General features: G+C 40.0%; 1 protein-coding gene across 1 annotated transcript in view; it reads left to right on the plus strand.

Annotated features, from left to right (window-relative positions):
- obscnb (obscurin, cytoskeletal calmodulin and titin-interacting RhoGEF b) overlaps positions 1-26,969 on the plus strand; it is a 533,110-nt gene that overhangs the window by 487,890 nt on the left and 18,251 nt on the right. Inside the window, 10 exon segments of the mRNA XM_059971780.1 lie at positions 591-636; positions 1,890-1,967; positions 3,042-3,672; positions 3,793-5,535; positions 7,884-7,997; positions 10,579-10,689; positions 13,830-13,997; positions 15,297-15,419; positions 21,056-21,217; positions 26,494-26,572. Of these exon segments, the coding sequence (XP_059827763.1) occupies positions 591-636; positions 1,890-1,967; positions 3,042-3,672; positions 3,793-5,535; positions 7,884-7,997; positions 10,579-10,689; positions 13,830-13,997; positions 15,297-15,419; positions 21,056-21,217; positions 26,494-26,572 (3,255 nt within the window).

Below are 26,969 nucleotides of genomic sequence, written 5' to 3' on the forward strand. Positions count from 1 at the left end.
TCCCCACTCTCTCTCTCCCCCTCCCTCTCCCCCTCCCTCCCCACAGATTGGGAGTTTATAGATCATCACGATTCTACATAAGACTTTTTAACCATGTCTCATCTGTACCCTTGGTCCATCACATTAATATCCACGAGCTGTCTACAGTTAGGGGCAGCTTCTCTCTACTAAGCTCAATAAACAGTCAGTAACAGCCACAGCTCTATCAAGTCTCTTCTTAATCTTCTACCCTGCAAGGAGAACAAACAAAACTTCTCCTATTGCTGAAATTCTTCATTGTGGTACCCCTCTGGATAGTTTATTCAAGAATCCCATCTAGAATGTTCTCAGGAACACACACAAAATGATTGAGGAACTCCCATCCCATCTCTGTTGCTTCATTAGCAACACTGCAGAAATCAAGACAGTAAACTAAAAGATTTTTTAAAAAGTTCAAGAATTAAAATATGCAACTGTTCCATTGACTGAATAGGCTCATTATTATATCAAACGTATTAATCATATGTAAATCTCTGAGGTCACTTAGCTATTAGTGCAAGTTTGTTAAAGGGAGTAATTTGTTCAAGAGTAATTCAATTTCTGTCTTTTAGGGATAGGCCGACAGCATCTGAATGCTTGAAAGATCGTTGGTTTCAGGTATGTTATTTGTTTTTGCAAGTGACCCAATACAATACAAATACAAACTGCGCATATCTACATTGCTGGCATTACTGTCATATCTGTTCCACTATCTCCCCTGCATTGTCTGCGTTAGTGATAAACCAGATATCCTCTTAAATAGAACAAGGAAATATAATGACCATCAAAATCATTTTGAAAACTATTTTTGATTCATATATGCACTTAAGTTTTTTTTATTTTAATTGTTACGTATATGTAATGCCCTGGTTAAGATTTCTACTGCCATGTTGTGAGGTAGTTTATTTTAGCAGTTTTCGGTAAAAGCAGTGTGTCATGCTGGATAGAGTGTTTTGGCTTTGGCTGAAGTTAAGGAGCCACGTTATCCAACTTAGGAATGTGTGTCAGCCAATCAGGATTGTGGGATGCAAGAGAAGGATCTAGAGAGCTGTGGGGAAGAGTTTTCTGAAGGACAGTAGTCTAGTTTGGGATCCCTTGGCGGGAGTTCTGGAGTAGGGCACAAGGGAAGATGTCACAGAATGCCTTTGGAAAGAGAGTCCCTCTTGCAAGAAGTGCTTTGTGCCAATGAATGGCTCTGAGGAAGAAGGGCCAATGTGCCTGTGAGAGAGCCAGTTCGTTCAAGATAGTTTTTGAGGAAATTTTGGAATGTGCTGGGTGCTTTCACGCTGACCGTGGTTCCAGCGCGGGTGAGAAGAGATACACCCCCAACTACTTCAGAATGAGCTCCACCATTTATGTACGTATTGGACTGGTTAAACTGCAATGGGCCCTTTCCTTTTTCTGTTCTTTGTTTGTTAAAGTTGAAAATTTGGTAAATTTAATTTTTTAAATTATTTTATGCAGGTGCTTAATCTGTTTTTTCTGGGCCACCTATAACTGTGTATGGGCAGTATTTACACAGCATTCGCTCAAATCCTTTAATTGGAATATCCCAGCCTTCCTGTTTAGTTGAACTCCAAACCATACCAACCCTAGATGGATATTGTTTATGAAAGGTGGCCTTGTCACCGCTGAGTTACATGGCTGTTAGCTAACAAGCCAAGTTAATGTATGAGCCCTGGTAGGAGTGTCACATAAATATACTTATATATAGTTGGTGCTGAAACTTGATTGAACAATTATAGAGCTGATCTTGGGACTGCTAGATGTAAACTATTAGATCCTTGACAAAAATCAATTTGCAAATTGTTCATACATCTATATTGTAGTTGTTTTTAAGGATATAAAGCTAATTCAGACTTTCATTCCAGGAGAAACAGAAACTTCAGGAATCAAGTACAATTAATACAAAGAGACTGAAATTCTTTTTATCCAGGGACAAGTGGCAGGTAGGAAGACTTTTGCTATAATGATTCCTCCCCTGACAGTCATGTTTGAAAGTACAGACTGTTTCAAAGGAGCACCTAACTTAAGCCAACCTGCTTTTCCTTTCATTCATTTGGGGTTACCCTTTTTTGTGAGTTAGGACACTGAATGCAGAGTTCTATTTTGCTGTTCATAATAGAAATTACAGCATGAAAAAATTCTAAATAATTTACTATCAAAGAATGTATAAGTTATCTTGAGATTCATTTTCTTGCAGGCATTTACAGAAAAAAAAGGAAATACAGCAGAATTTTATGAAAAATTTTACATAAACAAGGACAGATGGTGCCATCAATTTGCAGCATGTAATTTTCTTCTATACTCCACTTTCTTTTTCATTGATCCTGTTCATAATTACTATTCTGTAGATTTGCTGAGTATGCCCACAGGAAAAAGAATCTCTGGGTTGTATGTGGTGATATGTATGTACTCTGATAATAAATTTTACTCCAAACTTTGAACGTGCTTCCTGATTAATCACTGCTGTTCTTGCAGTACTGGACCATAGAAACTTCCATAATGTCTCATGCTGACTATGATGCCCATTTAAACTAATCCCATCTGCCTACTCATAGGAAAATACAACACAGGAACCCTGCCCTTCAGCACGCCATAACTGTGTCAGCTGTGACGTCAGTCAAATTACAGTAAACCCATTTGCCTGTATTTATGCCTGTCCAAATGTGTCTCACCTATGACTATTATAACTGCTTCCACCACCTGTCCTGGCCCCTACAACTCACTATGTAAAATTAAACTTGCCATGTAAATCTCCTTTAAACTTTCTCACTGTCACCTTATAAAGCTTTGCCCTCAAGTATTTGACATTTACACCTCGGATAAAATTAACAATAGACCATTTACCCTGTCTGTGCCTCACACAATTTTTACCTACTGAGAGGTTGTCTTCCAGTCTCCAATATTACAGAGAATACATAAAACAGGCAGCTTTTTCTTCAGAACTGTTCTTAAGAAAAGTTAGGTTGTTAAACTGTTTTCAACAATCTTTAACTTTATTACCTATGTATTACTTCCAGCGTTCCCTTATGTGTTACAAATCCATACTTGTAATGAGGTCCATTCCTCAACTTTTAGAAGAGTCATCTGAAAGCCATTCTCTTGATATGCCTCGACACTTGTTCAAGCAAAGCAATTCATCAGCATCCAGTGCCTCCTCTTCTGATATGGAAGATTATACCCAGCAGACAGGTATTTCAGATATCAGTCAGATATTGTCCAGTCAATATTTTACAGATGATGGTGACCATTGTGAAACCCAGGGGGCGGTTTCTTTCGTATCAGACATTTTGGATCCAGCTGTCAGTGAGAACGTGAAACATAATTCAGTGCTAACTGGAAGCATTGCTGTGGAGAAACAAGCCATATATGATGAGGATGATGTGAAAGTCCAGTTTAACCCTCCTGAAAAATGTGAAGACCTGAGTTTATGTGGTAACAGAACAAAACTTTCTCTTGCTGAAGCATCCACTTTTGAGACATCAGACTGTTCAAGAATAGAAGTGAAAGCAACTCATAAATTAACACAAGCCATTTCAACTGACAGTGTCCTCACACCTCAAGCATTAAAAATAGACAGCTCACCACATTTAAACTCCAAACCACCATTCAGACTTTTGCCAAAGCATTGTCTTATCAAAAGCTCTTTCAATGGTGGTACCCTGGAGAACAGAAGCCTTCCCAGTGAGGATGCTCCATATACAACAAGTCTTGAGAGAACAAGGAAGCACATTATACAGGCAGGTTACACAAAGGGCGGGGTAAGTGAACTATGCCAACCACTTTTGGATTGCCTTCAGATGACTCCACAGGAAAAAGCAGTTAATGACAAAAGATTTCAAGAAACCTCAAGCCACGTTTCACAAAGACTGTATAAGTCAGCTTCTTGTGATATTGAGGATAAAGTGGCTTATGGTCCCAAGAAAAATTTAAGGAAAACCAAGTCATTGGATGAATTTGAAACCAAGACTGTGGTTCAGACTGTAAAAGGGTCTGCAAGTGAATTAATGCATCCATGCTTCCAGCATTCAGATCCGTATTCCAATACAAAAGCTATTGGTAAGCCTGTGATAACCTTGTCTACTTCTGTAAATGAACAAGTATCAGACTGGCAAAAGACAACACTAAGTGACTCAGTGTGCTCATCTGAAGGAATCACTTGCTTTACAGATGTTTTACAATGTCCCACAAAAAATGCTCACACTGAGACAGGCCAGTCTTTGCATACTGATGTACCTTTGGAGAATCTGGAAACAGAACAGAACATGGACTTGGAAAAGGAAATCCGTGTTACTGACAACAAAGAATACAATTCAGAGGTGAACTCTAGTGTAGTAACTTCCCTCCAGCATTCAATAGATTTGCAAAACAAGGATCATGAATCTTCACAATCATTTGAAGATGCAGAGAGCTCATCTCACTGTAGACTTTCAGAAATGGAGTCAAACTCAAAGAAGAATCAGAATGATCAAAAGCCTATAAATTCACATTCAAGCATATCAGAAATCAGATCCTTTGACATTAAAGGCTGTACAGATTCAGAGTTACAGAATGACGTCTCCTCTTTTACTGCCTCAGTTGTCACATGTGAACCACAGACCCAGAGTTCAAGTGGGAATGTCTGCACTGATGCAATGAAACCAGATGCAGATTACTTTGACCTGTCAGAACTGTATAGCTATGAGCTCCATGATGATCCAGGACCTTCAGTTTTGACTCAAGAGTTTAAAGACAAAAGTACATCGCAAACTAAATCCTTGCCTGGGCAGCGCACATCCGAAGAGCAGATTGCTTTAAGGAAAACAGATGCCAACAAGGGCAATGCTCCACGGCGGAAGTCAGATCGGAGATCAACAACCTCATATGAATTATTATGCAATGAGATTGAACCTGTAAGTGAGTACTTGTGGGATGTGACTGGAACCGAATGGGATTCAGAACTATTGGAGCTACTTAATGGTAGTGATGAGGATGAGATCAAGTCCAATATTGAAGAAGGAACATCAAAAGGCACAAGAAAACCTAAGAGAACTTCACTGGAAAGTAAATTATATCAAAGTTTTGAAAGTCTAAGAAAAGCTTTCAAAAGTGAAAAAGAAGGAAGAGCTCCAATTTCTTCAAGTGAAATGAGTCTGATTGTTGGTGAAGGCTACGATGAATCAGGTTTGAAGTCTACATCAAAGACATCTGGCAGGTCTGGTCTTTTCAGATTATTCAGTAGGTCTGCTTCAGTATATTGGGATAAAGATTTTCATGATGGAGATGAAGAAAGAAGTCGAACTTCTTTATCTGCATTTCTAGAGAGAGGAAAGAGTCAGACATTGCCTGCTCGTTTCTCCTGGCAATCTTTGAAAAGCAAGGATTCAGCAGAGAAGCTTGAACTGAGAAGGAAAAAACAACAGTTAAGCAAGATCCCGAGAAGTGCAAGCCCATCTAGAATGGAGTCAGCTGGCAGACAGTACATGGAAGTTATGAAAGCACCATTAATACCATCCTTAACAACACATAACAAAGGTGAGTACAAAAATCTGAAAGTTACTTGGTTTGGAAGTTTTTAAGTACTTTGTGATTCTGTTCATTGCAAGAGGTTAATATCTTTCATTTAGTGAACCGCAAGTTATGAAATTAAAGTCTTGTGCATAATGATTTATCCTATCATTATCATGGGTTAATAAGTTGACAGATGATACAAAGGTTGGTGGCAATATGGGCAGTGTAGAAGTGCGGCAGGATATAGAACAGTTGCAGATATCGGTGTAGAAAAGGCAGATGAGTTTTAATCTGGCCATGTGTGAGATGCACTTTGGGAGATCGGTCTCCAATTTTTAGGATAAAAGCAGAAAGTATTAGAAATACTCAGGTCAGGCATCATCTGTGAAAAGAGAAACACTAAATGTTTCTGGTCCTTAAGTGGCATCTTGACCCAAAAAGTTGACCATCCCTTTGCCTCCCAGGTGCTCCTCGACCCTCCGAGTTCTTCCAGCAGTTTATTTTTCACTCCTGGTTCCACATCTGCAGTGTCTCCAACATTTCAGTTCAGTGGCCTGCTGTCAGGATGCATAATTAGAAACATCAACTCTGTTTCTGCCGTCACAAATGTTGTGTGACCTTTTGAGAATTTCCAGTATTTTATATTCTGATTTCAGATTTATGAAATCTGCAGTCTTTTCTCTTTCAGAACTATTGGCTAGTTTCCTGTATAAACAGCAGAGAAAAAAGTTCAGAGATTGCACAGTACAATTCCAATCAAAGAAGAATATCCAGATATTTAACATTCAACTTACCTCATTTAAAATGGTAGGAAAATTCGGTAAAAATAACATAGTTAAGTCAGATCAAATATTTACACTTGGTAGCAATTAGAGTAATGTCAAATATTCCATCATGCTTTGGGATGAAGAACTGTTGACTAGGAAGAAGCGTTGGCAACCACAAAACAAAGGGGCACAATGAAGGAATCAACCTGGTCAGTTTCTAGTTAGAACAGATTCGAGAGAGCTTTACAACCCTGTGGATAGTTCCATTGTAAGTGTAACACGCTGTAAGGTTTCACTGCTAATGTAATGGCTGTTTCCCTTAGATGAACACAAGTTGGGTGAGCCTGAGGGTTACATAAACATCCCACTATGAGCTATCTGGAAGACAGGTCAAGCAGCCAGATGTAGTAGGGATCTAACATCCTGAGGAAAAGGAAATTGGGCAGATTTCAGGTCTTGAATAAACACTCTGATAATTTAGGAACCAAATGGTTAAAATGATTGTAGGGTGGCACCAGAAGTTAAGGAAACTCATGCTCATATGGATAAGGATCAGAACTAAGGATCCGTAAAGCAATAAAGGACAAAGCAATGTTTGGAGGTATGTAAAAAGAAGTCTCAAAAGTCACCTTACAAGATGACCAGCAGCAGTGATGCCAGAGCACAACTACTGAAAAAGACTCCAAGTCAGGGACTCAGAGAAAACTCACCAAGATCGAACCTCAGCCAGGTTCATCAAGAATGGGTAATATTAGAATGAAAATAGCAAATCTTGGAAGTTATGATGGTAAACTAAAGAGTTGAACAAGTACCTAAAACTGTTGTGAAACTAAAGAGTTAAAGAACCTATGTGGTAAAGCTTTGAGTTGTTTGAATCAATTGTGATTAGTAACGAAGTGAGGTAGTTGTCCATCGTATATGACGACAGAAAACCCATGCAAGAGAATTTTTAAGATCTGTTGCACTGAGGTAGTTCCACTCTCTTGACCTCAGAAGCCTGGGTCCAGTGGTACAAACAAGTGTCACTACCTGGGGTTTTTCTTGGTTGTAGTGGATTACCATGATGTCTTCTTTGCCTTGTCATGCCATTCGCTGGAGCTGACTTCATGTGCTAGGACAGACATGTCCTTATCTCACTGGGATATGAGGCCTCCAGCTACCCTCACCTGGTATAGCCCTCCTGTGAAGCAGAGTACCAGGGTGTGGCCACTGTCACAATCATACAGCTACTTAAACCCACAGATGAGAGCTGAGTGTCCGGTGGGGACCAAAGGTGTGTGAGCTACCCCAAAATGGGCACAACAAGCCCTTTCACCGGAGGTCCTACCCTCCCCAGGACACCCCAGTAAGGAAGTGTAGGTGTTAGGCAAAGGTATTGTCTGGTGTTTTTTATTGGGTGCTGCATTTAATGTGAAGCAACTTGCAAAAGTATAGGATATAACATTAGAAAAGCAACACTAAGCAATGAAAACATTAAATTACAGCAGTAACTATGATACAAGATGCAAAGATGATCAAAATTATTACCTGAATAGAATGCTGAAGATTAGTTGACCTAATGAAATAAAATTTAATTTATATTAATCATATTGTAATTTTGCACAGAAAAACAGCAAGTTGACATGTCCACAGACATTAGTGACAATGCCACTGGTTCCCTGAGGATAAAATCCAGACTGTTTTCATTCAAGCTTCCAGGTTCAAAATCAAAGGAGAAAGGTATTGTTGAGCAATGTAAAACTCTGATAGTCATGTTTATTTTTACACAGAGTAACACAAACCTAGTGATGGACTAACTGAGCAATAATTTAGCTGCTAATTAGAAGCTTGCTTTAAATTTTTTTTAATGTAAGTTTTTTTTAGAAACTGAGCTTTAAAACTCTTTTTGTTGAAGGCAGTTCATATGCAAGGATTATAAGATTAACAATATATTTAATAATTTTCTAAATTCTTTACATTTAGCTTATAATGTTAACGCATTACATAAAAATACAGAACATCTTGAGTGCATAAAGAGGTTATTTGTCATAAGCACATTCCTTTTAAATTATGTTACTATCCAGTTGTGTTGGCGCGTGGCCAAGTGGTTAAGGTATTCATCTAGTTCAAGCTTTGGCTGAGGCTACGTGTGTGTCCTTGAGCTTAACCACACATTGCTCTGCGACGACACTGGTGCCAAGCTGTATGGGTCGCCCTTCTCTTGGACAACATCGGTGGCGTAGAGAGGGGAGACTTGCAACTTGGGCAACTGCCGGTCTTCCACAAAAAAAACTTTGCCCAGGCTTGCGCCTCGGACACTTTACAAGGTGCAAATTAATGGTCTATCGAAACTAACAGAGGCCTACACACACACTATCTAATCCCATCCAAAATTCTACTGAAACATACCTAAATATAGAGTATTAAAGTCATAGAAAAGTACACCACAAAAGCAGGCTCTTTAGCCCATCTAGACCATGCCGAACCATTTAAACTACTTAATCCCAACTGTTTACCGTTTACATTGATGATTTGGAAGAGGGGACTGAGTGTAGCATACCAAAATTTGCTGATAACACTAAACTGAGTGGAAAAGCAAATTGTATAGATGATGTGGAGAGTCTGCAAAGGGATATAGATAGGTTAAGTGAGTGGGCCAAGGTCTAGATGGAATACAGCTTGGTAAATGTGAGATCATCTACTTTGGAAGGAATAGTAGAAGAGCAGATTATTATTTAAATGGTGAAAGGTTGCAGAATGCTGTTGTGCAGAGGGACTTGGGAATGCTTGTTCATGAATCGCAAAAAGTTGGCTTGCAGGTACAACAGGTTATTAAGAAGGCAAACAAAATGTTGGCCTTCACTGCTAGAGGGATTGAATTCCAGAGCAGGGAGGTCATGCTGCAACTATACAGGGTACTGGTGAGGCCACACCTGGAGTACTGTGTACAGTTCCGGTCTCCATACTTGAGGAAGGATATACTGACTTCGGATGCAGTGCAGAGGAATGTTCACCAGGTTGATTCCAGGGATGAAGGGGTTAACCTATGAGGAGAGATTGAGTCACCTGGGACTATACTCTCTGGAATTCAGAAGAATGAGAGGGGATCTTATAGAAACATACAAAATTTTGAAAGGGATAGATAAGATAGAAGTATGAAAGTTGTTTCCATTGGTAGATGAGACAAGAGCTAGGGGACATTGCCTCAAGATTCAGGGGAGAAGATTTAGGACGGAGATGAGGAAAAACTGTTTTTCCCAGAGTGGTGAAACTGTGGAATTCATTGCCCAGGGAAGCAGTTGAGGCTTCCTCACTAAATATACTTAAGGTACAGTCAGATAGATTTTTACATAGTAGGGGTATTAAGGGTTATGGGGAAAAGGCAGGTAGATGGAGCTGAGTTTATGGACAGATCAGCCATGATCTTATTGAATGGCGGGGCAGGCTCGATGAGCCAGATGGCCTAATCCTGCTCCTATTTTTTATGTTCTTATCCCATTGACTTGCATTGGGTCCATAGCCCTCCATATTCATACCATCCATGTATTTATCCAAACTTCTCATGAATGTGGAAATTGAGCTCGCATACACTACTTGTGCTGGCAGCTCATTCCACACTCTCAAAACTCTCTAAGTGAAGAAGTTTCCCCTCATGTTCCCCTTAAACTTCTCACCTTTCCCTCTTAACCAGTAACCTCTTGTTGTAGTCTCTCCCAATTTTAATGATTGCATTTACCTTATCTATACCCCTCATGATTTTGTATACCTCTATCAAATCTCCTCTCAATCTTCTGTGCTCCAAGGAATAAATTCCTAACCTATTCAATCCTTCCTTATAACTTGGGTCCTCCAGACCCGGCAATATCCTTGTAAATTTTCTCCGTACTCTAGCTATTTTGAAACCATATATTCTGACCATCCGTAATTGTTTTTCCTTGATGTTTCTTTTTCTGAGTGAATGAATTATGGCAGAATTTCTCCAATTACGTACACCTGTATCCCACTGCCGGAGGGGCATTAGTCTCTAACCTAAGATCAACTGTGCTACACTAGACAATATTAAAATTCCAACTTTGCTGAATCTTATAACCCTTACCAATCTTTGGTTTTTGATAACTTACTTTTGAATGGTCAAAGCAGAAAAGAGATCTTCTAATCTTACATCACCAGTCTAGGACACCCCCACCCTTTGCAGCTGCCTCTAATTGACATGTTGTATTATTACTTAGTGCCCTAGTATTTGAATTCTTTAGTGTGAAAGTTTATGGATATCATTTTTTCCTAATCGTAAAACATCATTAGGCAGTTTTCTGTTTTGCAGCACCATTATTTCTTGAAGAGCTCCAAAACCAGTCAGTAGTCTTGAGTCAATGTGTGACCCTGACCTGCAGAGCATCAGGTTACCCAAACCCTAAAATCTGCTGGTTCAAAGGTAAGAACTGTTTTGCACTGCACTTTTCATTATCCAGAAATCAATACACAATGGTTTAGTTTATCAATACAGCAAATTTCAAGAGCCTTTTTACAGTCATGCACAGAAATAGGCCCTTTGGCCAATCTTGTCCATTCTAACCTGATCTTCCTATTCCCATCTACCTGCACCCAGAGCATGTCCCTCCAAACCCCCTGCCCTCTCTTTCGACTAAGAGGTCTCAGTTTTTCAGTACACGCTTTGCTGGCATTCGATATTCTGATTAAGGTGACCTTAGTTGACCTCAGTACTTGAAGGTAATCAGGGCAGAGTGGTCCTTCTAGATGCTCTCCAGCCATGTGTATGAAGACTGCAAAAGCCAAACTAGGCTACAAAAAGAACACAAAAAAAAGAGGAGCAGGAGAAGGCTACACAGGTCTTCAGATCTTACCCACCTGTCAATATGAACATTATGCTGCCCTCAACTCACATTTGTGGCAGTTCCCCATAACCCATAGTTGCTTGATCTTTCAAATATTTATCTATCTCCACCTTAAATGTATTTAATGATTTGGCCTCCATCACACAGAGATTCAAAGTTCAATTAAGTTTATTATCAAAGTACATAAATGTCACTATATCCAACCCTGAGATTCATTTTCTTGTGGGCATACTCATAACGATAACGGAATCAATGAAAGACTGCCAAGTAGGCCTTCAACTAGAGTGCGGAAGACAACAAACTATGCAAACACAAAAAGAAGAAATAAAATAATAATAATAATAAATACTGTATCGTGAAAAGGGAATGAAGAATCCTTGAAAGTGAGTCCATTAGATTTGGGAAGATTTCAATGATGGAGCAAGTGAAGTTAACCCCTTTGGTTCAGGAGCCTGATGACTGAGAGTAATAACTGTTTCTGCACCTGGTGGCATGAATACCTTCTTCCTGGTGGCAGCAACGAGAAGAGAGCATGACCTGGGTTCTGGGGGTTCTTGAAGATGAATGCTAATTTCCTGCAACAGCGTTTCATATAGATGTGCCCTCTGGCTGGGAGGGCTTTCCCCATGATGGACTGGGCCATATGCACAACTTATTGTAGGATTTTCCATGCTGGGCTGTGATACAGTCAGTCAACATACTCTCTACCACACAACAATAGAAAAGTATGCACTGCTATCTGAGTAAAGAAATTTCTATGCGAGCAACTCTGATGGGCAGAAGGGTGCAAAGTCGCCCCCCCCCCCTTTTTGAGAATCGCAAAATCGCCACTATTTCGGGTCTGATACCAAGGAAATGAGAGACAACGCAGAGATACACAAAAGTGGAATGTCTCCTCCTAACAAAAGCGGAATGGAACCACTGATTACTGCTATTGTCTCTTGGAGAAGGACTGTGTATTGAGTACTGTTTTATTCAATGAAACCCCTCAGGGGGTAACCAGAGTGGTCTGGTTGAGGGATTGCATCATCCCAACCTGATTGATATCTGAGACCCTGTGAGTGAGGATAAAAGTCGGGTCTGGGGAAACACCCCTCAGACGCACCAGGAGAGATGCTACGAGACCGGTGGGGGCTTGTGTGTGTGTCCACCCTTGCCTGGGTGACGAGTCCACCACAGAAGAACGGTCTAGCTAAAGGATGGAGGGGTCATACTTGAATGGCCACAACAACAACGCATCGACGAATCATTGTAGTAAAAGGAAAGTCGGCAAGTCAATAGCTGTTACTGCTTTCTCTCTCTCTCTCTCTCTCCAACAATTGCAACACAGCGACCAACAGCTACTGCAGCCTGCATGAACTGAACTGAACTTTATATTTCCATCGGACAATTCATTATCCCCTAGACAACAATAGAGCTTACTTCTTATTGATTATTATTATACCCGCACTTTTAGGTTTAGTATTGATGACGTATATTATCTGTATATTTGCATTGATATTATTTTTGTGTATTTTTACTAATAAATACTGTTAAAAATAGTATCACCAGACTCCAATGGATACTGGTAAGATACCCAGTTACAGGGTTCGTAACACTATGCACTTCAGATTTGAATGACCGGCCCCTCATTTTGTAGCCATGTCCCTTTGTACATTACTCATCCACTAATGGAAATGTCTCAACATCTGCCCTGTCAATCCCCCTTAGAATATTATATGTTTGAACGGTCATATCCCAATTTTCTATACTCCAAAGAATACAAACCGAAACTGTCTAGACACTTTTAATAAGACAACCACCTTATCTTCATCATCTTATAGATAATGATCTACACTTTCGGAATAGTCTCCTTATTTGATCATGAGCAATGCACACAAAATGCTGGAGAAACCAGACTGGGGAATGGAAAATGAAAGAAGGGAAAGGGAGAAGAAATTACTGTAAGTTAGAGAAATCAATGTACATGCTGTCAGGTTGGAGGCCACCCAGATGGAATACGAGGTGTTGCTCCTCCAACCTGATTGTAGTCTCATTGTAGCAGTAGAGGAGACCATGGACGGACGCATCGGAATGGGAAGTGAAACATTGTGCTGGTTTGCCAAAAAGTCGGTCTTTCAGAAGAATCCTGCTGAAGGATCTTGGCCTGAAATGTTGACTCATTATTCCTTCCCATAGATGCTGCCTGACCTGCTGAGTTCTTCCAGCATTTTGTATGTGTTGCTCTGGATTTCCAGCATTTACAGAATCTTATGTGTTAATGTTTAAGAAGAACCTGGTGAAAAAGAAGAAAAATTATCTTAACCTATTTTAAAAATCATTGTTATTAATCCAGCCTTGCACTCCTTCTTTTGAATTCCTCCATCGTTTTTGAGCTGTTTCAAGCTATTGTATTGACTTATTCTGAGGATATTTTCCTTTCATCTGTAGATCATTTATTCCCAGTCAGCATAATCCAAGTTTCTCCTCTTTGTTAAGAAAAAATGTTATCTGAAATTGAAGTGTGTACTCTTGGTCTTTTTTCAATTTATTTTTCATATAGGTCCTCTGCTTAACAGAACAGCCCTACCATTTGAAAAATTTACCATTTGCTAAATTGAAGGATACCACTGAAGGTGTATTTCAATTTAAAAATACAGACAAAATAAATTTTCGCATCTGTCACCTTACCGACCTAGTACTCATTTTGTTCATGATTTATGGTTTACTTTTCTTATAGATAACCAAGTGATGCATCGCAGTGACCAAATATTGTTATCAACCACAAGCACTAAATGCCAGCTTTTAACTATTCTAAATGTAGCTGAGGAGCATCTTGGTTATTATAAATGTGTGGCTGAAAATCACCTGGGCAAAGCTTCAACTTGCTGCTTACTGAACCTTGCAGGTAATTTAATTTTCTTTAGGTTGGGCTATGACTGACTTTGGTAAGCTTTGGACAAGATGCTCAGTGTTTTGTGAACAGTTTACCCAATAACCAAATCAGAATCATATTTATTATTACTGACAAAGGTCATGAAATTTGTTTTGTGGCAGCAGTGCAGTGCAATGTACAAAATCTAGTGTAAATTACAACATGACATATATTTTAAAAACATAAATAAGTAGTGCAAAATAGTGAGGTAGTGTTGATAGATTCATTGTCCATTCAGAGATCTGATGGCTGAGGGAAAGAAGCTGTTCCTAAAACATTCAGGCGTGTCTTCAGGTTCCAGTGCCTCATCCCTGATGATAGCAATGAGAAGAGAGCATGTCCTGAGTGGTGGGGATCCTTAAAGATGGATGCCACCTTTTGAAGATGTCCTCAATGGTTGGGAGGCTATTGCCCATGATGAAACTGCCTGAGTTTGCAACTTTCTGCAGCTTTTTCTGATCCTGTGCAGATGCCACTTCATATCAAACTGTGATACAGACACAATACAGTTATACAATTATTTTGAATGCCATCCACAGTAATCTGTAGAAATATGCTAGTGTCTTTGGTGACATTCCAAAAACCCTCAAACTCCTAAGAAATATAGCTGCTGGCATGCTTTCTTCATAATTACATCAATTTGTTGGGTCCAGTATAGATCTTCTGAGAACTTGAAAATGCTCACCCTTTCCACTGCTCTCCTTCTGGTAAGGAGTGGTGCATGTTCCCTCAGTTTCCCTTTCCTACAGTCCACAATTCCTTGGTCTTACTAACGTTGAGTGCAAGGTTGTCATTATGACACCATTCGACCAGCTGATCTATCTCACTCCTGTAGGCCTCCTCGTTACCATCTGAAATGCTGCCGACCACAGTTGTGTCATCGACAAATTTATAGATGGCATTTGTACTGTGCCTAGCCACACAGTCATGGGTGTAGAGAGAGTAGAACAATTGGCGAAGATAACATCCTAGCCTGGGCTAAGATGAGATGTGCCAGTATTGACAATGAGCTGTAACCTTTGACCTGTGCATGGAGCTAGGGATGCAGGATGTATCGGGAATGAGCCAGCATTGCTACTCCTTATGGGACTTTGGGAGAAGAGGCAATAACCTGAAGAAAGAAATGGCTTATCAAATGGCTTTAGCCTTTTGATGATGCTTAGATTGTGTCCAATGTTATTTCATAGAAGAAGCGGTTTTTAAAAAAAAAAGGTAAGTTCTCAGAAGTCTTCATTCCCTCTGGATAAACTGATACTATTTTCTTCATTATAGTTTTACCTTGTTGCCCTGATTCACCTGAGGTACCACAAGTCTTTGAAGATGGTGCTTTAGTGATATGGAAACCACTTGTGAGCTGCATGCCAATAACATACATTGTTCAGTGTCAGAAAAAAGGTAAGTAGAGATTTATTCTGTTAGAGAAAATATCCTCATAATAGCATGTAATTAATAAAAAGTGATAATCCCTATAATGCAATTTTCTGCAGTTAAAACTGTTTAGTCACTAAACTTTAGTGAGAATTAACTGCAATATTAACTGCAAATTTAAGCGTGAATCCATTGCTGAATATTGATATACTTTTTAAGGCTGTTTTCGTTCTTTTGTGTTTAGAAGTTTAAATTTTCTCTTGTAGCACACATGACAGATTCATATAAAATTCCATTCCGCACTGTTTCAACATGCTAGCATAATTTCATTGCATTGTATTAGCTGGAAAGCCAAAGACAAATATCCAAAGGAACTGAAGGGTAGCACGATAATGCAGCGAGTAGAGCCGCTCTTTCACATTGGTTAGAGACCCAGCTTCAGTTTTGACCTCAGATGCTATTTTGTGGAGTTGTACTTTTCCTTGTGATGGCATGGATTTATTCTGGGTAATCCACTTCAGAATCAGGTTTAGTATCATTGGCATATGTCATAAAATTTGTTGTTTGGTAGTACCAGTATATTGCAATACATAGTAACAAGAACTATAAATTACCATAAGTTACATATAAAAAACTAAATGTAATAAATAATTCAAAGAGTGAGGGGGAAATACTGGAGAGGTATTCATGGATTCACTGTTCATTCAGAAATCTGATGATGAAGAAGCTGTTCCTGAAATGTTGAGTATGTGTTTTCAGGTTCCTGTATCTCCTCCTTGATTGTAGCAATGAGAAAGGGGTTTTTAATGGATGCCCCCTTTTCTGAGTCGTTGCCTTTTGAAAGTGTCCTGGATGCTGGAGAGGCTAGTGCCCATGATGAAACTGGCTAAGTATACAACTTTCTGCAGCTTTTTCCGATCCTGTGTGGTGGCCCCTCCACACCAGACAATAATGCACCCATTTAGAATGCTCTCCACACTGCAACTGAAGAAATTTGCTTTTGTGACATACTAATTCTCCGAAACTCCAAATGAAATACTGTTGTCGACAATCGGTTCCTTGAGTTTACTAATTTGAGTGCAAGGTTGTTGCTGCGATACCACTTAACTGGCTGATCTATCTCACTCCTGTACACTCCTAGTCACCATCTGATGTTATTTCTGTTCTGTGATATCTCACATCCCAGTACGGGTGGGTTTGTAGTTTAATAGGCCACTGTAAATTGTCCCTAGAATGTAGCTGAGTGGTAGAATTTTGTGGATTTTTGATGAGAATTTGGGAAAATTAGTACATAGAATTAGTGTAATTGTGCAGTTGATGATTGTTGTGAGTTCAGTAGGCAAAGACGCTGATTGTACATTTTTCCAGTGACCATGTGGATCTCCTCTAGGTTCTCTGGTTTCCTCCCACATTCCAAAGATGTACGATGCCTATAAAAAGTATTCACCCCCCTTGGAAGATTTTATGTTTTATTGTTTTACAACATTGAACCACAGCGGACTGAATTTGGCTTTTCTTTTTACACTAATCAACAGAAAAAGACTCTTTCATGTCACAGTGAAAACAGATCTCTATAAAGTGATCTAACTTGCAAATATAAAACACAGTATCATTGATTGCATAAGTATTCACTCTTTCAGGTCAATATTTAATAGGTGCACCTGTGGCAGGAATTACAGCCTTGAATCTGTGTGGACAGGTCTCTATCAGCTTTGCACATCTGGACATTGCAATTTTTCCCCATGTTTCTTTACAAGAGTGCTCAACCTCTGTCATATTGCATGGGGATCATGAGTGAATGGCTCTTTTCAAGTCCAGCCACAAGTTCTTAATCGGATTGTGGTATGACTATGAGTTGGCCACTCTAGGTCATTAACTTTGATGTTTTTAAGCCATTTCTGTATAGCTTTGACTTGGGGTCATTGATGTTGTGGGCATTACTGAGTTATGGCTGAAAAAAGGCCATAGTTGGGAGCTTAACATCAAAGGATATCCAGTACTTTGTATCAAAGGACAGGCATGGGCGTGGTGTGGCTGTGTTGGAAAGAGATGGAATTACATCTTTAGAAGGACGTGACATAGGGTCAGAGAATGGTGAATCTTTGTGGGTGGAGTTAAGAAATTGCAAGGGTTAAAAAATTATTATGGGAATCGTATATAGGCCTCCAATTCGTAGCTAGGATGTGGGGTTGAGACTGCAAAGGGAGCTGGAAAAGCCATGTAATGACACAGTTGTAACGGGGGACTTCAGTATGAAAGGGAAAATCAGTTTGTTGTCAGATTGCAAGAATACCTACCATGGCTTTTTTAGAGTAGCTTGTACTTGAGCCTACTAGGGGAAAAGCTATCTTAGATTAGGTGTTGTGTAATAACCCAGATTTTACAAGGGAGTTTAACATGAAGGAACCACTAGGAGCCAATGATCATAATATGACTGAATTCATAATGAAATATGAGGGCAGGATACCAAAATTTTTTTCAGTTATATAAAGAGTAAAAGAGAGGTGAGAGTTGATATTGTACCACTGGAAACTGATGCTGGTGAGATAGTAATGGGGGACAAAGAAACGGCAGATAACTTAATGAGTACTTTGCATCTATCTTCACTATGGAAGACACTAGCAGTTTGCTGGAGGTCCGTGAGCAGGAGTGAGTGCCAATGCTATAAAAAAAGGAAGTGCTAGGCAAGCTCAAAGGTCTTAAGGTGGCTAAGTCACCTGCAGCAGATGCATGACATCCCAGAGCCTTGAGAGAGGTTGCTAAAGAGACCATGGATGCTTTTGTCATGATCTTACAAGAACCACTTGATTCTGGGATTGTCCTGAAGGACTGAAAGATTGCAAACGTCACTCCACTCTTTAAGAAGGGAGGAAAGCAAAAGAAATTATACGCCAGTTAGCCTAACCTCAGTGGTTGGGCAAGTGTTGGAGTCTATTATTAAGGATGAGGTTTCGAGAGACTTGGAGACTAATGATAAAATAAGTCAAAGTCAGCATGGTTTCTGTAAAGGGAAATCTTTCCTGACTAATCCGTTAAGAGTTATTTGAGGAAGTGACAAGCAGGGTTGACAAAGGAGAGACAGTGGATATCATTTACTTGGATATTCAGAAGGCACTTAATAAGGTGCCACATGTGAGTGCTCAACAAGATAAAATCCGATAGCATTACAGGAAAGATACTGGCATGGATAGCAGAATGGCCAGCAGGCAGGAGGCAGTGAATGGGATTAAAAGGGGCCTTTTCTAGATGACTGCTGGTGTTCCTCAGGGGTCAGTATTGGAACTTCTGCTTTTCACAATGTTTATAAGTGATCAAATGGCAAAGTTTGCAATGATATGAAATACGAAGATAAGGTGGAGGGGTAGATAGTGCTGAGGAAGACAAATTGGAAGAATGGGCAAAAAAGTGGCAGATGGAATTCAGTGTCGGGAAATGTATGACAATGCATTTCAGTAAAAGGAACAATAGTGCAGACTATTATCTAAATGGGAGAACCATCAAACATCATAAGTACAGAGGGACTTAAGAGTCCTCATGCAAGACTCCCAGAAGTTTAATTTACAGGTTGAGTCTGTTGTAATGCAATGTTGGTATTTATTTCAAGGGGCATAGTATATCAAAGCAAGGAGATAAAACACTAGTCAGGCTGCACTATTGTCAACAGTTTTGGGCCCCATATCTCAGAAAGAGTGCTTTGTCATTGGTGAAGTCCACAGGAGGTTCACAAGGATGATTCAGGAATGAAGGGGTTAACATACAAGGAGCATTTGGCAGCTTTGGGCATATACGCACTGGACTTAGAAGAATGTGGGGTGGAGGGAATCTCTTTGAAACCTCATTGAAAAATGATGAAAGGACTAGATAGGATGGATATGGAGAGGATGTTTCCTATGGTGGGGTATCCAGAACTAGAAGGCACAGCCTCAAAATTGAGGGGAGATCCTTTAGAACAGAAGTAAGGAAGAATTATTTTAGTCAGGGGGTAGTGAATCTGTGGAATGCTCTGCCACAGACTATAGTGGAGGCCAAGTCCGTGCATATACCTAAGGCAGAAGTTGGTCGTTTCCTGATCAGTCAGGGCATCAATGGATTCGATGAGAAGGCAGGTGTAAGGGGTTAAGTGGGATCCGGTATCAGCCATGATGGAATGGCAGAGCAGACTTGATGGTCTGAATGGCCTAATTTTGCTCCAATGTCTTTTGGTCTTATGATCATTGTCTTGGTGGAAAACGGATCTTCCCCCATGTTGCAGTTCTCTTGCAGACTGCATCAGGTTTTGTTCCAGGATTTCCCTGTATTTTGCTACATTCATTTTACTCCCTGCCTTCACAAGCTTGCAGGACCTGCTGCAGTGAGACATCTGCATGGCATGATGCAGCCACTACCATGCTTCATAACAGGGATTATGTGTTCTTGAAGATGTGTGGGTATGCCAAAGATAGCATTTAGTCTGATGGCTAAAAAGCTCAATTTTGTTTTCATCAGACCATAGAACCTTCTTCCAGTTTACTTCAGTCTCCTGCCTGCCTTCTGGCAAATTTTAGCTGAGATTTCATGTGAGTTTTTTTTCAACAGTGGCTTTCTCTTTGTCACTTTCCCATAAAGCTGCGACTGGTGAAGCACCCGGGCAACAGTTGTTGTATGTGCAGCCACTTCCATCTCAGCCACTGAAGCATGTAACTCCTCCAGAGTTGTCATAAGTCTCTCGGTGGCCTCCCTCACTAGTCCCCTTCTTGCACAGTCACTCAGTTTTTGAGGACGGCTGCTCTAGGCAGATTTACAGTTGTGTCATATTCTTTCCATCTCTTGATGATTGACTTAACTGTACTACAAGTGATATTCAGTGACTTGGAAATTTTCTTGTATCCATCTTCTGACTTGTGCTTTTCAATAACCTTTTCATGCTGTTGTTTAGTGTTCTTTTGTATTCATGGTCTAGTCTTTACCAGGATACTGACTCTCCAGCAGCTGAACCTTCCAGATACAGGAGTATTTTTACTACAATCAATTAAAACACCTTGACTGCACACACATTTCCAAAAACAGATCTCCATTTAACTAATTATGTGACTTCTAAAACCAGTTGGCTGCACCAGTGATGATTTGGTGTGTGCTATTAAAGGAGGTGAACACAATCAATTATTTTGTGTTTTATATTTGTAACTTATTTTGATCACTTTGTAGAGATCGGTTTTATCTCTTGACACGAAAGAGTCTTTTTCTGTTGATCAGTGTCAAAAAAGCCAAATTAAATCCACTGTGATTTAAGTTGTAAAACAATAAAACATGAAAACTTCCAAAGGGAGTGAATACATTTTAAAGGCACTGTACAGGTTAGGGTTAGTAAGTTGTGGTCATGCTATGTTGGTGCCAAAGGCATGGCGACTCTTGCAATCTGCACCCAGCATATCCCAAATGAGATGGTTGTTGATACAAAATGACGCCTTTAATTCTATGTTTTGGTAGACATGTGACAAATAAATCTAATCATTATCTTAACCTACTAATCCCTAAGAGGTTCTCGGTGGAAGATAATGCTATTAGACCCAATAAGCATTTACATTATATTTTACTATATGCCAAAACTATTTTCTCTAATAACATCCAATTAAATTTCTTGCATTGTCAATTATTTCTTTGTCCAACATTTATGATTTTTTCAGATGAAGATTGGAAAACTATTGCATCAGATCTTTCTGAATCTTGTTTTTATGCCAGTAACGTGCATAAGGGAGAAGCTTATTTGTATAGAGTTGCGTATGTCAACAAAGCAGGAAAAGGACCATTTAGTCACCCATCTGTAAAAGTTATCATTGGAGAGACAGGTAAACCTCATAACTCTTTCTAGTTTGCATAGCCTTATTATGGAGAAAATAAAACTGTATCGAACCCTGCCAAGAAACATAATTTAATGACATATGTTTTAAATTAAAAGACCAGCACAACATTATGGCCGAAGGATCTGTACTGTTCTCTGTTGAAGTTCCTTTGGAATTCTTTGCCAGATTATCTTAGTAACTTATGGTAAAAGTCATTGATCTTGAATTCAGTTCCAATTCAGTTTAAGTTTTTATTTGAAATTGAATTCTATTACATCTAGAAGAGTAGCAGCACTCAACACTTCTCTCAGTGTACATCTACAAGTTCTTCCCAACTTAGGTTCCACAGTGACAAAAATAATGGTGAATATATTGGCACTGATTTTGTGCAGAGAAATTGCAGTTTGTGGTGAGTAGCTGCAGTGTATTAAGCAGTCACATATTCTGAAATGCATAAAAATGGCTTGTTTACAAACACCAGTCCATACAGCCAGAAGGCCTACAGATTTTGTTGATGACTAATCTCAGATGGACAGGAACTGGGGGAGTTATCAGATTATATTTGGTACCTTCACACAATGATGTAGTGAGAATTAATGGCCCAAACTCCCTAGCGCTAACACAGCTGATATTTTTGTCTCTTTCTATTACTTTGTGTGTTCTAGTATATAATCTATTTCTCTACTTAGCAGGATGAGGATCCATGGTTTCACACTTTCTATCTAATTTAAATTTCTAGACCTCTATCTCTGCATTAGCTCAGAGTCAATCCAAGTAAAGGACTTAAGGCACAGTGGGATAATTTTCTTTAGCACAAGAGTAGAATTAATTTCTTCTTAAAGCAATTAACAATTAAATAAATTGATAAGTAAATAAGTCTATGGTGGATGCCCTCTCCCTGGCCCTATACTCATCTCTGAACAGTAAAAACACATACAGAAAACTATTGTTTGTTGACCACAGTTAGACCATAAGACAAAGGAGCAGAATTAGGCCATCTGGCCCATCAAGTCTGCTCTGCCATTCAATCATGGCTGACCCTTTTTTCTATCTCCTCCTCAACCCCAGTTCCCAGCCTTCTCCCCGTAACCTTTAATACCATGTCCAGTGAAGAACTTATCAATCTCTGTCTTAAATACACCCAACGACCTGGCCTCCACAGCTGCATGTGGCAACAAATTCACCACCCTTTAGCTAAACAAATTTCTCCGCATCTGTTTTGAATGGCTGCCCCTCTATCCTGAGGTTGTGCCCTCTTGTCCTAGACTCTCCCACCATGGGAAACATCCTTTCCACATCTACTCTGTCTAGGCCTTTCAACATTTGAAAGGTTTCAATGAGATCCCCCCCCCCCACCCCATCCTTCTGAATTCCAGCAACTACAGGCCCAGAGCCATCAAATGTTCCTTGTATGATCACCCTTTCATTCCTGGAATCATCCTTGTGAACCTCCTTTGCACGCTGTCCAATGCCAGCACATCTTACCTAAGATGAGGGGTCCAAAACTGTTCACAATACTCAAGGCCTCACCAGTGCCTTATAAAGCCTCAGCATCACATCCTTGCTCTTGTATTCTAGACCTCTTGAAATGAATGCTAACATACTTCTTCACCACCGACTTAGCCTGCAAGTTAACCTTCAAGGTGTTCTGCTCAAGGAATCCCGAGTCCCTCTGCATTTCAGATACCTGGATTTTCTCCCCATTTAGAAAATAGTCCGCACATTTACTTCTACTACCAAAGTGCATGACCATGCATTTTCTAACACTATATTTCATTTGTCACTTTCTTGCCCATTCTGTTAATCTGTCTAAGTCCTTCTGCACCCTACCTGGTTCCTCAACACTATCTTCCCCTCCACCAATCTTCATATCATCTGAAAACTTGGCAACAAAGCCATCTATTCCATCATCTAAATTACTTATATACAGCATTAAAAAAATGGTTGCAACACTGATCCCTGCAGAACACCACTAGTTCCTGGCAGCCAACCAGAAAAGGATCCTTTTATTCCCACTCGCTGCCTCCTACCAATCAGACAATTTTCTAACCATGTTAGTAACATTCCTGTAATACCATGGGCTTCTATACAGTTCTGCCTTCTATCCTCTGAAACTGGATCCCTGACTTTCTGACCATCAAACCACAAGCAGTGGCAATAACGCCCCCGCTGCAATTATTCTCAACACAAGGTTACGACCTAAGTCTTCTTCTACACACATGAATTTATGGTCAATTTCTGCTTGAATTCCATCTAAAATAATTTGATCTGTATGAACAGTATGTAAGACAAGCTTTTCCTTGTATCTTGGTACATATGACAATAATAAATCAATTCCAATAATAATCAGAGGAATTTGGGCAAATGTTTTGTTTTAAGCTGGAATAGGTCAAAAACTTAAATATAGCACCAATGTTCTTTAGAAAAGGACATTCTACATTCTTCCCTAGTCTGGTCTATCTGTGATACCTGACCCATTAACACTATTAACCCTCAGCCATCTCCTCAGTTCTAGGACAGTAGGGAAGGGAATAAACATTAATCTTGCCAGCAACAATCTGAGAAAAAATTCTAAAAGTTCTTTATATTCATATTTATCTCCCATTAATGTATCTCCATCCAGGGTCAAAATGTCAGAGAGAAATAGAGAAGGTTAAGTAAACATATCTGAACTGATTAAGATTTGTGCCATTAAACTACGAGCAATGGCAAATCTATTTGGCTGCTCACTGTTAACGGGATAGATAAAAGAGCAGGGAGCAACTGCACTATTTCTAGAAGGATCTAGGAATACAAATCCATAATTCCTTGGAAATGGTGTCACAGGTAGATGGGGTCATAAAGAGAGCTTTTGGTATGTTAGTCTTCTAAATCAAAGTATTGAGTACAGGAGTTGGGAATGTTATGTTGAAGTTGTATAAAACATTGGCAAGGCCTAATTTGGAGTATTGTGTCCAGTTCTGGTCACCTACTTACACGAAGGATATCAATAATATTGAAAGGGTACAGAGAAAATTTACAAGGATGTTGCCAGGACATGAGAACCTGAGTTATAGGGAAAAAATTGAATAGGTTAGAAGTGTAGGAGAATGAGAGGGTGATTTGATAGAGTTATACAAAATTGTGAAGAATATAGATAGGGTTTATGTAAGCAGGGTGGATGAGACTAGAACCAGAGTTCATGGGTTAAGGAGGAAAGGTGAAATATTTAAGGAAAACCTAAGGGAGAACTTCTTTATTCAGAGAGTGATGAGAGTGTGGGAAGAACTGCCAGTAGAAGTGGTGGATGCAGGGTCGATTTCAACATTTCAGGAAAATTTGATATAGTATATGGATGGCAGGGGTATGGAGGGTTATGGTCTAGGCACAAGTCGAAAGGACTAGACAGCGATGATCTTTGCATCATCAATGAGGACAGGAGAGGTTCCAGAGGATTGGAGGGTTGCGGATGTTGTTCCTTTATTCAAGAAAGGGAGTAGGGATAGCCCAGGAAATTATAGGCCAGTGAGTCTTACTTCAGTGGTTGGTAAGTTGATGGAGAAGATCCTGAGAAGCAGGATTTATGAACATTTGGAGAGGCATAATAAGATTAAGAATAGTCAGCATGGCTTTGTCAAAGGCAGGTCATGCCTTACGAGCCTGATTGAATTTTTTGAGGATGTGACTAAGCACATTGATGACGGAAGAGCCATAGATGTAGTGTATATGGATTTTAGCAAGGCATTTGATAAGGTACCCCATGCAAGGCTTATTGAGAAAGGGGACATTGCTTTGTGGATCCAGAACTGGCTTGCCCACAGAAGGCAAGAGTGGTTGTAGACAGGTCATATTCTGCATGGAGACCGGTAACCAGTGGTGTGCCTCAGGGATCTGTTCTGGGACCCCTACTCTTCGTGATTTTTTATGTGACCTAGATGGGGAAGTGGAGGGATGTGTTAGTGAATTTGCTGATGTCACAAAGGTTGGGGGTGTTGTGAATAGTGTGGAGGGCTGTCAGAGGGCTGAGAAATGGCAGATGGAGTTCAACCCAGATAAGTGTGAAGTGGTTCATTATGGTAGGTCAAATATGATGGCAGGGTATAGCATTAATGGTAAGATTCTTGGTAAGTGTGGAGGATCAGAGGGGTCTTGGGGTCCGAGTCCGTAGGGCACTCAAAGCTGCTACGCAAGTTGACTTTGTGGTTAAGAAGGCATATGGTGCATTGGCCTTCATCAATCGTGGGATTGAGTTTAACAGCCAAGAGGTAATGTTGCAGCTATATAGGAACCTGGTCAGACCCCACTTGGAGTACTGTGCTCAGTTCTAGTCGCCTCACTACAGGAAGAATGTGAAAATCATGGAAAGGGTGCAGAGAGTTACAAGGATGTTGCCTGGATTGGGGAGCATGCCTTAAGAGAATAGGTTGAGTGAACTCGGCCTTTTCTCCTTGGAGCGACAGAGGATTAGAGGTGACCTGATAGAGGTGTATAAGATAATGAGAGGCATTGATCGTGTGGATAGTCAGAAGCTTTTCCCCAGGGCTGAAATGGCTGGCACGAGAGAGTATAGTTTTAAGCTGCTTGAAAGTAGGTACAGAGGAGATGTCAGGGGTAAGTTTTTTACGCAAACAGTGGTGAGTGCGTGGAATGGGCTGCCGGCGGCGTTAGTGGAGGCGGAAACGATAGGGTCTTTTAAGAGACTCCTGGATGGCAACATGGAGGTTAGAAAAATACAGGGTTATGGATAAAGCCTAGGTAGTTCTAAGGTAGGGACATGTTCGGCACAGCTTTGTGGGCCGAAGGGCTTGTAGCATGCTGTATGTTTTCTGGCACAATAGTTTGGCATGGACTAGATGGGCTAAATGGCCTGTTTCTGTGTGTGGTGTTGTATTACACTATGGCTCTATAAAAGATAGGGATTATTTATCAAAGAGGGAATGAATTGGATCATGAACACAAGGGATTCTGCAGATGCTGGAAATGTTGAACAATACATACAAACTGCTGGAGGAACTCAACAAATCAGGCAGTATCTATGGAGTGGAATAAACAGTTGACGTTTCAGGCTGGGGCCCTTCATGCGGAATTGAAATGGAAGGGGCAGGAACCGGAATAAGAAAGTGGGGGCAATATGTATTGTTGAAATGAATCATATTTAGAAATGGCAGGGGGAAGAATCAACTGTAGGTTTTCTGTTACATGTTTTAATTTGGAATTAACATTCAGAGTGTTTTACCAAAATGTTTTTTCATTCCATATTTTAGTTTTCTAATTCTGGTTTTTGCTTTCTTTTCTCTGATTAGAAGTACAGTCACACAGTGTGCATGGTGAGAAGCCAGCATCGATGAAACAGACATACACATTTTTAGCAGAGAGAAACAGGTACATGTATTGGCCCTAATATATTGATAAGTTGGATTGTACTTTTAACAAAAGGGTACAGAGGCTAAGAGAAGGATTGTCACCTTGTGGTGGAAAGGCTTGTGAGTTTCTGAGATCCCAAGAGCAATGCCATCTATGTGCCACAGTAGTTAGCAGTTAGCATGACACTATTACAGCTTAGGGCATTGGACTTCAATTCTGGCCTCCTCTATAAACAATCTTGTACGTTCTTTTCCTACGTGCACGTGGGTTTCTTCTGGGTGCTCCGATTTCCTCCCACTGTCCAATGACACACCAGTTGGTGGGTTGACTGATCATTGTGAATTGTGCGGGGGAGGAGTTTCAAGATGGCGACGTAAACACCTGCCTTTTAGGTGCTCTTTACTTTTTTAACTAT

Source organism: Hypanus sabinus, chromosome 6 (assembly GCF_030144855.1).
Source record: "Hypanus sabinus isolate sHypSab1 chromosome 6, sHypSab1.hap1, whole genome shotgun sequence".
NCBI classification, from domain to species: domain Eukaryota; kingdom Metazoa; phylum Chordata; class Chondrichthyes; order Myliobatiformes; family Dasyatidae; genus Hypanus; species Hypanus sabinus.